This window comes from Phalangium opilio, unplaced genomic scaffold (genome assembly GCF_054372755.1).
Source record: "Phalangium opilio isolate 3A_F unplaced genomic scaffold, DU_Popi_V2 ptg000070l_1, whole genome shotgun sequence".
In the NCBI taxonomy this organism is placed as follows: domain Eukaryota; kingdom Metazoa; phylum Arthropoda; class Arachnida; order Opiliones; family Phalangiidae; genus Phalangium; species Phalangium opilio.
In genome coordinates this window covers 2,402,271-2,415,777 of record NW_028324182.1, presented here as the reverse complement: position 1 = coordinate 2,415,777, position 13,507 = coordinate 2,402,271, and the positions used below count along the sequence as shown (strand labels likewise).

The window sequence follows — 13,507 nt, the reverse complement described above, 5'->3', positions numbered from 1 at the left end:
TTTTGGAAATGTTTTAAAAATGCTGATTCCCGGGGCAAGCACCCACAAGTACCTACAAGCACCCACAAGTACCTACAAGCACCCACAAGTATCTACAAGCCCCCAAAAGTACCTAAAAGCATCCACAAGTACCTACAAGCACCCACAAGTACCCACAAGTACCCACAAGCACCCACAAGTACCAACAAGCACTTACAAGTACCACAAGCACCCACAAGCACCTACAATCACCCACAAGTACCTTCAAACACCCACAAGCACCCATAAGTACCTACAAGCACCCACAAGTACCTTCAAACACCCACAAGCACCCACAAGTACCTACAAGCACCCACAAGCACCTACAAGCACCCACAAGCACCCACAAGTACCTTCAAACACCCACAAGTACCTTCAAACACCCACTAGTACCTACAAGCACCCACAAGTACCTTCAAACACCCACAAGTACCTTCAAACACCCACAAGTACCTACAAGCACCCACAAGTACCTACAAGCATCCACAAGTACCCAAAAGTACGTACAAGTAAGCACAAGTTACTACAAGTACCCTCAAGTACCTACAAGTACCCACAAGTACCTACAAGCACCCACAAGTACCCACAAGTAAATACAAGCACCCACAAGCACCTACAAGTACCTACAAGCACCCACAAGTACCTACAAGCACCCACAAGTACCCACAAGCACCTACAAGTACCCACAAGCACCTACAAGCACCCACAAGCACCTACAAGCACCCGGGCAAAGCGCCTACAAGAGCTCAAACGCCATGTTTTTCTTGCTTAATAACCCTCAAACAGCGTGAATCTCGACATAAACGCCGTAAGTCCAATATAAAAAATTAGGGCTAAAATGCGTGTCTCTAACAGTGGTAAAACGCCGTAATTCCAATACCCAAAACAACGTAAGTCAAAGTATGTGTTAATAATGATAAAAATCAATACTTAAACTTAATTGATCTTTATGAAACTTGAAAAGTCGGTAGAATGAAGTGTTATCTTTCATTTAAGATGGTTCCCAAACGTAACGAATGAATAGTTTTCCTTATATGCCTTCTGAGAAAATGCTCTTTTTTATAAAATTCCCATGTTATGTCTATGGAAGAATATCGTATCTTTCACCAAATGTCGGATTCATTTTATGGATTCTAAAACCACCCTTAGCAACTTTTATCATTATAGAATTAACTATTAGTTGGATCTCTTTGAAATTTTAGCCACAAAAGTAGGGCCCAAATTTTAGTTCACTGGCAAAATTTCAAAGCGGCAAACACAATACGAAAAAAGTTACGGCCAATCAAAGAACCCTCCTTTAGCATTAGAGGGAGTATCAAGTCTTATCTAAGAGAGCGACCGCTCTCCTAGAATAAGAAGTCTGTAATTCTTGATTTTGACTTTGTCCAAGGTAGGGAGTCTCGCGTAGCGAAAGAATTTGCAGCCATTACTGTAAAAAATCCACCTAAAATCGCCTCGTGGACGTTTTCTCCTCTGAAAGTGAATTGTCCGAAAGCGCCAAACGACAAAACAATTGGCTTATTTACAATCTACATGGACTACATTGGGACTATGGTTTCACTCCCTACAATAAACTCAACGAGTGTGTGTCAATGGCCGTTCGAGGGTGTGAACGGGTGTTTTGCAAGGGTGAAGAACAATGTTATTTTTTATCCAACATAATTCACCGTGAAGTAACTGATTTGAACGGAGTGGGATGTCCCAAACCTGAGGACATTGATTTGGACGGACCGTTAATTTCTTGTTTAGCCGAACACAGAAACGGTTTAATAACTAAGAAAAGTTTTTGTGCTCTTCAAAATTTTTCCTATTCTCCACGTGTATAAGAATCAAGATTATGTAAATTCTTTTTTGGCAAATGAATAAAAATCAAAAGCTTATCTGGTTTCGACTCAAATTTAAAAAATATTCGACCCCACCTCAGGGAATATGACTACAAGGTTTCAAGGTTTATGTCCGCCTTCAGAAAAATAAAATGCTTTCCCAATAGGGTGCAGCACCCAGTACATATTAACCCCTATACCTTTCCCAGGAGCTCTAATAACATTATTATTTTTCACACCGAAGATAATGGGTGAAATTCTATATTGATTTTTTTAGCTTAGTAGTTTCGTGGGAATTGATGAATATTTTGGAATCTATTTATGAACTTTGTGTTTTCGAATAAGCAGTCAATAGTCTAGGAATTGCGACCCTCACCCCTTATTTAAGATAGTATACATACCGACCATATGGTAACTAAAATTATATTCATCAATCTTTAGAGAGAATAATGTCCACTACAGACAGCTCTATATCTCAGTTAAATAAAAATGATACCGTTTCCGTTATTTGCTAAGAGAATATGCAGCCAGTATACCGATCCAAGATGGCGGCCCTCAAGGGGGAGGAGCTGGGTTTTTCCGATCTCCTCTCTTTACCTGTCAATATTTGATTGATTGTATAGGCTTGTAAATTAAGAAAAGAAATTATTTCACAAGAATGGCAAATTTTATTCTAATTGCAATAAAACTAATCACAATTAACATATAAAAGAAGCATTAAAAATTAAACCAAAAAACATATATTTGGAAAAAAAAGTCTGCAGACAAAAACCCCAATTAATTAAAATACAAAAATTATATATACAAATTAATTTTACAAATTTACTTAAGATAACCATAAGGAATTGTGGTGTAGTCTGGGAAAACTCTAACTTTGTCGACGACTACCTGATAAGTTTTAGTTTGTGTGTGATTAGGTAAACGTCGGATTTGGGGGCCAATCGGTACTTGTACAGAGTTCATTTCTGGTTTCCCCTGGTTGTTTACACCAACAACTTTTTCATAATATCGAAATTGACGTGATTCTCAGTAGACGAATTTAAATAAAATCCTTTAACTTTAATTATGTTAGTGATTTTTTTCTGTTGAGGGATCATAAATGTTCATGGAGTAATTTTTTGCTCCTGCGCTTCCAAACTCGCAAATGTAAGCGTCTTTCTCGTATGGTTCTAGCTCGTTCTTTAGCTCGCCATAGCTGTGGGGAGTATAGGGACTCCATCTGGAGAGAGATATATATAAGGCTATCGGTATCCATATAAAAACATAGGTCTTCCACCATTTCCAGATGTTTTAAAAGGTGAAGGCATGCCATAGTTGTAGTATAGCACGCTATAACTACGTTTGTATGCTTGTGAGCGATCTCGTTTACTGCAATGTCTTCTGATTTGACTAAAATGGTATTGTCGTTTAAAGTCCATAGAGTTTTGACCTCTTTGTCTGGGTTAAGCAGTAACTCGTATAGAGTCTTAGCGTCTTTTATTATAGCTGTTGAGGCGTGCCTGGTGTTTTGTCCGAACTTCCCCCAAAAAGAGTTCAGCATGAGTTTACTCATGCATCTCAACCCTTCATTCTTTTCTATTTTATCTGTCTAAATCGATCCCTTCAACTTCTTTGTAATTTTTGACATAGTTTTCTTTGTCTTCCTGAGTGACGCATTCAGCAGGGAAGCCGCTAGCAAGGGTTTTATACTCGAGGAAGGCGTTTACATAGTTTTTAAAAAGACCACCTTGCTTGGTCTCGGGATCGTATTGGGTTATTTTGTATGCCCAGGCTTCATACATGTGTGTTATTTTGTATCATCGTTCTACGGCGTACCTAAACTCATCTGTTACCCAGGTACCCCGCAGTTCTCTCTGATCAGGTGTGTGTGTGCAGTCACCTTGAAATTGAGTTTTACAACAGGTGTAACAGAGAGGAAAGGTGAACTTACCGTTTATACGAGGTGGCAAACCGGATGTATCAGATTTTGGGCCGGAAGTACGTCACATTTGAGAAGTCCATCAAAAGAGAAGATGTCGGGAAAATTATCCAAAATAATTTTAGGGTGTCCGATAGGAATTTTTCCCGTTTTGTTGACGAATGGGTATAGGCTAGTGAAATCCACGTAGTGCATTTTCTCTGTCCCCGTTGTTTTATGGTATAGCTTGTTAGCACAGCAATGTCCCCCTAAGAAAGCGTCGCGAGGGTTCAATCTTTTGGATGTTTTAACACGAATGTCGTTACTCTTTAAAAAGTCATTAATTTCGGGGTTATTTGATTTGTCTTGTTGCCATTCACATTCTCATTTGACGTTTACTTTATATCCCAGGGCTTCTAGTCTGCTAATTTTCTTCTCTGTTTTTGAGTACCTGGTGTTTAACGTTTCAGTAGGGACACCATGTAACATCTTGTTTCTATTGGTGGGGAAGTGTATATTGCATCCATGATAATAGCATCCCATGTATTCAAACACTTCTTTGTTGATTAAGCAATAACCATCTATCTTTAGGGCTTGGATTTTAATTTCCTTACCCCTAAAAGAGGATTGAATAGGTATATTTCTGTCATGTGAAGTCCATTCAAGCCATTCAATGGCGCCTAAAGATTGGTTCTCGCCAAGTCTGTGATAGTTTGAGGGAATGATACTAATTGTGTTCGATTTAAGATAATTTTACCGGAAAACGTAAGAACAAACCCCAGGGAGAGTAACAGAGCCGCAATTAAAAGGATCTACGCTCGTAACTTTAAGCAGGAGCGACCGAAAGGTTAAACAACCTAAAAATAGGAGTAGAGTGTCGTTATTGCAATAATAATAAAGCTCCTCTAAAAAATTAAAGCCTTTGCCCTTACTGACTTCTGAGGTGTGCCATTTCATGAAGGTGTCCAAGTTTTTCCTGGTAAAGTACTGGCAACCATAGGCTTCTGTAGGCGGTAAAGTGTTCTCCAAGACGTAGTTTGTCTCTTCCTGCTTGCCTCGTGTTCGACTACGTTGAAAAGAAAATGGGGAAAGTACCCTTTGGCGGCGTTAGGGAGACCAAAAGTGGCGGGAAATTTAGATAAAGTGACGGGGATGAAATTGTTGGAGTCTAGGAATAATAGATTAGAAAGTTTTATTTCTAAAATTCGAGTTCCGTTAATTTTAAGAGTTTCGGGGACAAATTTCTCGTCACGATTGACAATTTCCCTAATTAATAATTGATTGTTGCTACCAAAATGGGATAGAACGATAACTTTCTTCACGTCAAATAAACTGACTAAATAGTCCATGAATAAGGCTATGGGTTTCCACCAGTGAAACGTTGTTTTCGAGGTCCAAATTGGTTGCATTAAATACAACTAAAATCTAGGGATTTTTCGTCTATACAATCTTCGCAAACTGAGATACTGACGCATAAGATAGCTTGATGTTCGTAAGCACCCAACTTTTCCTGACATGTTTTAGTTTGGATGCATTCCACATCAAAGAAAATGTACATTAGTTCGGGTAAATTACGGCGTGGTTTTTTCGAGGGGATAACGTTGGGGTTTTTATCCTTAATCACTTGAATGTAACATAAATGATCGTTGGGTTGATGTTTTCCACATACTTGACAATACATTTCTCCACAAGTATGTTTAGTCTTGCGGTTTCCGAAATCAGTTGTTTTAAAACAATTTTTACAAAGGTAGAGCCTCTCACAAAGAGGTTTTTTGCTACCGGTTGGAACCAAGTGACTGTTATAGCAATCGTCACCTCAGAATTTTCGCAAACGTGACCCACATGTTTTTTCGCTACCGTGACAAACTGTCGGACGCATACATTTGAAACAAAAGTCGTTGCATTTGTGTAATTGAATTCGCAACGTGTTTAAGGTGGTTTTTTGGATATGGTCATGTAATGGGTTTTGGCCTCTTTGTTGTTCATGTAGTCATGATGAGAAACAGATACACAGAGAGCTCGGGCCAAGCATAGATTATCGGTACTCGTAATCCGAAGGATTCCTCGCCTGTCTTTAGAGAAAATATCGAATGGCTAAAGTTGACGACGACTAGATCTACCGTATCCTTCAGGAATTCTCACTATATGGAATATTATAAACCTTGAAAAAAATGTTCAATTTCATCGTCATAAAGTAGTTCGGCTAGTTGGTCAAAGAGGATAGAGGGGTCTACTTGGTCTAATCTTTTAAAGGATGATTCTAATTCAGACCTGCAATTTATACCTAAGCTTCTCTATGTTATTTGGACATAATCAGTGGGTCGATATTCGCTTAATACGTGCTCTGTAATAGTACTTATACTATCTACGGGGTCGTCAGTAATGTTTAGAACTAATTCTCTACCGTACATATTAAATTGTTCATAGAATTTTTCGCTCTGTTCCAAGATTTCGCAATGTGGGACGTCCTGAATAGGTGAAGGTGGGTACCCGCCACCACATTGATCGTACGCATCGGCCGTGGCTTCCTCTGAGTCCACAAGAGATTTTTGTTCACTGGGTAGGTAGTCGGAGAAGTTCAGAGATAGGTACTCAAAAGGGTAGTTTTGTTGACATTCCTGATTCAAAAATGCCGCCATCTCTATATCGTATTGAGGGTTGTTGAATTCGGCGATTAAGGTTTCTTCCTGGTTAGTGGGTATTAGTTCATTCCGGCGTCTTTCGATGGATTTCTCGTAAGAAATATTTAGAGGTCTAGGGATTAAGTTACTTAGGTGGTCCAATTCGTCTATCGTATGGCAGTCTTCCGGTGTTCTAGGGACGGTTCTCATGTATTCAATGACATCAAGGAATGTCTGAAATATATTTAAACCTCCTTTCATTATAAAAGTGGGTAAACTTGAGGGTACATTAGCAGGGTTGACGTGTAAATAGGAACATAGGAAAAAATAAAACTTGTATAATGAAGTTAGGGGCCAAGGCCTATCTACAGCTAGATCATCCAAATTCCAGCGAAGTGATTCAGGATCCATCTTGATGTTACGAGATCTAAAGTTCGAATGCAATATTTCGTTTTTTCTCTCGTTATTTTATACCAAATTTCTCTAGGCTTATTAGTAGGGGTAGAGGGGGTGGATGGTTACCTAAGCTTCTATTGGTCAATGGTACGTTGACCTTCCGGACGTGTTTAAACACGTCTAATATTATTTGTCAATCAACAATAGGTGACATAAGATTGACATCCGAGTGATTTTAAAAGGTGGCAGATGGTAACAAAAGGATGACTCATCAATAGATTTTTTAATTCAACAAAAGGATTGTAACAAAAGAGATGATGCGTCATTCCATTAGCGGGGTTTTTACGACATTACACGAAGACGTATTGTTATGAGAGTATTTCTTCAATCAATCAAATATTGACAGGTTAGGGTTGTCTCTATTAATAGATAAATTGGTCAAGTTTACTATTGTATAATTTATTTACTCTAAGTTTTTATGGAGTCAAGTACACAAAGGATGTCGAGAATACGTTGGATCTTCGGACGTGCTTAAACACGTCTAATATTGTTTGTAAATCAACAATAGGTGACATAAGATTGACATCCAGGTGGCAGATGGTAACAAAAGGATGAGTCGTCAATAATTTTTTTAATATCAACAAAAGGATTGTAACAAAAGAGATGATGTGTCATTCCATTAGCGGATGTTTTTACGACATTACATGAAGATGTAAGAAAAGTATTTCTTCAATCAATCAAATATTGACAGGTTAGAGATGCCTCTATTAATAGATAAATAGGTCAAGTTTACTATTGTATAACTTATTTACTCGTAAGTTGTTATGGAGTCAAGTACACAAAGGATGTCGAGAATATGTCAGATCTTGGAGATAAATCCTCAAAAACTACTTATTGTATTATTTATTTTATTGATTTTGGGAGTGCTGGAATTCCTTAATCTCTGGTTTCAGAATTATGACATAAAAATACGCTTACAGTCTAACAATGGAACAGTTAAGGACAATAGATATTTCGCAATAGCCACGTAAGAAATTTAGTATAAAAACCCTCGAACTTAATACAGTAGAGTATCATTATTCGAGAAGACCTTAAACTGCAAGATGGAAATTCAAACAGCTGGCAAAAGGAAGATAGATATAACTAACGAACGTAAAATTAACGGGAGATTCCACATCTCGAAAGAGTTGTTCTTAACAACTGGATTTGTAAACGGTACGCTGGATCCTGAGGTTCGCCTATGTAGGAAACAATCTGTAAAAAGCTTAGCCATTTCCACTAGTACATGGGAAAAGCTGATTCCTCGTTTATCCGTATTAGCCGGCTGGACGTCCGCCCATGAAGCAAATAATTTTGAAATCGTGTTAAACGACAACCCCAATGAAAAGACAATGGTTGTGGCTTACCATAACACATGTCACATTAAAGACATGTTAAAGGAGGACTCAATTGTTTTGAACAGTATGGAAACGGGTTTCTTGAATAGAGTTTCCAGTGCCGTTAAGGAGCATCTCGTCAAGATAAATAACCATTAAATTGTGTTTACACACATGGCCGATATCATTATAGTTTTATAATGATATTTATGATAATTTATTATTTATTATAATTTATGATAGACCCCGATCGTATATCTTGCTTAGATGAACAACCCGAAAAATTCGACGCCGTGGTGGGGTACTTCACCAACTTTGTGACATCCTACCAGGTTGTAACGAGATTTAACAACGTGCTTCAAGAAGAAAATCCTGAAAGTTCATTTTACAATTATAATTTGTTCTCGGTAATTTCGGGTCAAATAACTTATTTGAAAAACAGAATGCATATGTTAAGTCATTTTTAATTTTATTTCTATTTACTATTTTTTATAAATTTTGTATTTAAAATAAATTGAATTGAACCGAAAAAAACTTATATTTTCTATATATATGATACTACGCAACCATACTTTTTTAAGTTATCTTTTTTCCCTTTTCTTCTACCGTTTAAGCCTATGAAATAAAACTAGATAAACAAAAAAATATAAGCCTAATTTAAATAAATCCAAAACAAAATTTATTTTTTAAAAAAAAATATATTTACAAATTTTTTTTACAAATTGTTTTTCAAAATTATTTCAACGCGCTCGAGGTGACCAGCCACACCGCGTCCACCGCGCTTCCCCCCCGCGAGCCGTTTGGGGGCGCCTCCCAACGCTTTTTTAGGGTTCGCGAACCGCGCGCGCGTTTTAATTAACTACGTTTAAGTATGAGTGATAATTACAAATTAGTTTCATTCGAGAATTAGCCATGATACCATTCACTACACCTGGAAATTTGATTATTTTTGGTCCTTCCGGATCTGGTAAATCAGTTTTATGTAAACGAATAATAGAAAATAAGGATAAAATGTTTCAACCTAAAGTTGATTTAATTGTTTGGCATTATAGTATATATCAACCTTGCTACGATGAATTAAAAGAAATGGGTGTAATTATGCGTCAAGGTTTACCCGACGTCACGGTATATGACGGCTCTCAAACAACATTAATCGTATTAGATGATCTCATGTTAGAAAATAAAAATAATATTTTACCCGTACAAAACTTTTAAGATGTAATTCATCTGCATACGCGCTTTTTTATCGCTACCACGCTGTAATATTCATACATTAAGGCTACATTTTCTGCAGCCCGAAAAACGCGAAAATTTCACAGCAATTCCAGAACTGCAAATTGTCTGCCGTTTCTACATTTTCTGTTTATTAACTGTTAATTGTCTGTACTGGCAGAAATATGCAAGGCGATTCTGCAAACGCGATGCAAAAGTAGAAATAACAGCTGCTAGTTTAAAACTCTAATTTGACCACACTTATAGACATGTTACATCTGCAAAAGTGATGGAAAGGTAGAAATCGAGCTGCCAATTTAAAACTGCAATTTGACAATATTTATTGACATGTTACAAGTCTGAAAAATTCATGGAAAAGTAGAAATCCAGCTGCCAATTTAAAACTGTAATTTGACCATTTTTATAGACATGTTACAGGACTGCAAAAGGGATGGAAAAGTTGAAATCTATCTTAAAATTTAAAACTGTAACTATTCCACATTTATAGACATATTGCAGGTATTCAATTCAAGTAAAATGTCCTACTTTTGAATACCTTCAGTATGGCTCTAAATGTGGTCAAATTGCAGTTTTAAATTAGCAGCTGGATTTCTACTTTTCCATCAATTTTTCAGACCTGTAACATGTCTATAAATGTGGTCAAATTGCAGTTTTAAATTAGTAGCTGGAACTTTCTCCCCTCGATTAAAGAATTTGTTAAAAGAAATTCAAGAAAATGGTCATTTAACAAAAGAAGACTTCAAAACTTGTCAAGTTCGACATGCGGACTATATTGTATTATGTATATAATACAAAGAACAAAAAGAAAGAGCCAAAAATCATTCATGAGACAGTTTGGACGAGATTGCTTGAAAAATGACGTCATTGTTACAAACATGTTGAAGCGCGCCCGTAAAGATAAACTTAATTATTTTGTTAGAAAAAACTCTTTGTAATCTCTTTTGTATTTTTAAAAAATAAATGTGTCACCTTTTTTTTAATACTGTTTTCTTTTATTTCATATATTAAAGAACGGGGAAGGTAAAAAAGGGGGGTAGTAAATTTAGGGGGATATAACTCAGATATTCCTATAAGAATTTTCATTCAGCATCATGAACTCCGAGCTGCAAAGATATCATTCTTTCTACTCCTGGCCGCAAGATGAAAACTATAAAAAAGCTTTAAGCAGAGCGGGTTTTTATTCATTACATACCGATGATCTAGTACAATGTTTCGAATGTAATGGGATTTTGCTAGCCTGGAAACCGACCAATAATCCTTACGAAGAACATTTAAAACATTTCCCTAAATGTAACTTTATCAGAGGTGGGCCCACTAAAAACATAACGTTTAGCTTTGATGAAACAGAGACGTACACCAAAAATATAAAAATCAAGACTGAAGAAAAAACGCCTGAAAAACCTCAAGAAAACACGGAAGAAACTTATCATACCTTTAAAGTCAAAACTAAAGATCTCGAAAGATAAGTTTTGGAACTCTACGTTAGAAAACAACTTAACGCCTTGTATATCAAAGAAAAACTTAATGACTTACGTAAGATTAAAATTTATCTTCTTCCTTACGAAGATAGAAGGAATTATTTTTAGAATAAATCAAATACATTTTAAAATGAAAATTTAAAAAATATCTTTAATATTAGAACCTATACTTTTAAAGAAAATAAATAACTTTTTACTTTATATTATGGTCTTTATAAATTTATTCCTACAAAACCATCTTTTGTTACAAGCCTATAATACTTCAAGCCTACACAATCAATCAATCAAATATTGACAGGGTGAAAAGGAGAGAGATCGGGAAAACCCGACTCCCCGCCTTAACAGTGGCCACCATCTTGAACGGTATACTGGCGCTCTATTCTCTTCTGTCATTTCCACGAGGTATCTGGCTAACGAATTGTATTTAATATTTTTAAATTAAGTTGATTAATACTGTTTTAGTTTGTGTTGAAAATCATGTCTTATTTAATCCAAATCATTTGAAACCTATATTTTCCTATTTTTTCAATGGCAAATATCCTATATTTTTCTATTTTTTAAATGAAACATCTCCGATATATTCCTGTTATTTTAATGAAAAATCTCCTATAATTTCCTATAAATCAATTGTAAATTCCCTATTTTCCTATATTTTTTTGAAAGCTTTGTTGTGGTCACCCTGGTAGTGTTACAATTGTAACAATACTCCTGTTAAAAAGGCACACATACTGTACCCCCCTCCCCCCAAAAAACTTTTAAATTTCGCGCCTTTCAATAGCTCTCTTTTCAATATGGGAAAAATGATTTTAAATGTGTAAGAATTAAACAGGAAAATGGAGGCTGAGTGAAAGATAAGTGTAGTTTTAATTATAATTTGTTAGTTTAATTATAAGGTATCCATGAATTTACCAAAAACATTCGTGTTTTGGGTTAATTTCACATTAACGGTTTATCTAGTGTGGATTTAGTTTATAATACAATTCAATGAAATATTAACTTTAATTGCAATTACTCTAAAATATGTATGCGCTTTTGATGTATTTTAATGATGAATTAAATTAATTCGAAAGTGAAATAGGAAACATCTGTGGCTGTGCGAAAAACTTGTGTTGTTTTAATCTTAGTTTGAGCGCAGTTCGGGAGAGTCGATTAAGTAAAAAGTATAATTTATTGGTATTTTTTACCCTAATTGCAACGTTTAGTGAAGTTTAACATTTTTGCCAGTCATTATTTTACCCAAACCTTTTGAATTTCGCGCCAATTAATGTACTTTAAAGATAGTTCAAATTAACTTAAGTGTGAAATAGAAAACATTGGGATTTACCAATGGCTTGGGTAGTTTTAAATAAGATTAAAAGTTATTTGAGTTTTTATCCAAAAAATAAATATATTTGATTTAAATTCACGTTAATTATACTTAATTGAGTGACAATTAACGTAGGATTGTGTTTCGCAGTGCACATTTAGGTTATAAAATGACTTTCAATATAAACCTAACGTTAATTGCAATTTTTAGTGGAGTTTTTGAATCTTATTTTACCCTAAACTTTCGAATTTCGCGCCTATTAATGTACTTTGAAGATAATTTAAATTAACTTAAGTGTGAAATAGAAAACTTGGGGCTATACCAACAGCTTGCGCAGTTTCAATCTTAATTAAGTAATTTATTTAAAAGTTACTCGAGTTCTTATCCAAAATATGTACATTTCATCTTTAAATTCACGCTAATTATACTTAATTAAGTTGAAATTTATGAAGGATTGAGGTTTGGCAGTGTTGATTTAGCTTATAAAATGAGTTTCAAATTACCTTTATAGTAAAGTTCAGAAGAGTTTTTCATTCTTGCCAACACAATGTGTTAAATTTTTATCATAACACGTGCTAAATTTGCGGTAACATAAAGATCATCTATAACATATGTTAATGAATGATGTGATTCTATAGTTTAGCAACTTTGGCTTCAATAACAGTAATTAAATTAAATACCTAAACAATTCATAGCAATTTAGACAAATAAACAAACGGCATTGTGAACTGTGGAGATAGCGAACAACGTAACCCTCCGTTGCTGACGTGGTTACGTTGTAAAAATCTGCGCTGATGTAAACATGGAAATTATTTAACTAATTAAATTACATAACGACACTGTCCTCCTGGATTAATCAGCACCACTGTTACTTATATTTATGAATTAACAAAATCCACTGTTGGTAACAAATAGTTAAACTGCGCTAACGTACACCACGACTCTTTAAACTGCCGTAGGGAAAACATATTAAACTTTTTGTCATCTTACCAGTAGTAATTTGAACTTTTCGATCTTTTCACAGGGTGAAAAGCACTATCTTTTTTCAACACGTTAATAATTTGAATAGGTATGCCATTTTTTACATCAAATTTTAAGCGCACACGGTAAATACAGCATAAAAACCCGAGGGTTAACCCGGTTAGGCTATGTTTCTAGCATAAAAGTGAGCAGACTATACACAGGATTCCAAAACAAATGAGAGCTGGAAATCAGCCTTTTTAATAATCTTTAAAGAGTAACTAAAATAGGGTAATGGCAGCCCTCTGCCTTCGACTGTATTAAGCTCTATGGGGAAATAACATGAGGTGCTTTTAGTCTATACAACTTAAGCCTTGGCCGTAAAGAACGTCGAAAAAC

At 35.5% G+C, this 13,507-nt stretch overlaps 1 protein-coding gene across 1 annotated transcript; it reads right to left on the bottom strand.

The window, feature by feature from the left end:
• Window positions 1-3,774: 3,774 nt before the first annotated feature.
• Window positions 3,775-5,419, bottom strand: LOC149661047 (uncharacterized). The gene is made up of 6 exons (XM_089843666.1): window positions 5,155-5,419; window positions 4,856-5,095; window positions 4,671-4,793; window positions 4,496-4,595; window positions 4,138-4,441; window positions 3,775-4,065 (listed from the first exon to the last, which is right to left on the bottom strand). Exons 1-6 carry the CDS (start codon window positions 5,417-5,419, stop codon window positions 3,775-3,777), a joined length of 1,323 nt encoding a protein of 440 aa, XP_089699792.1.
• Between the last annotated feature and the right edge of the window lie 8,088 nt (window positions 5,420-13,507).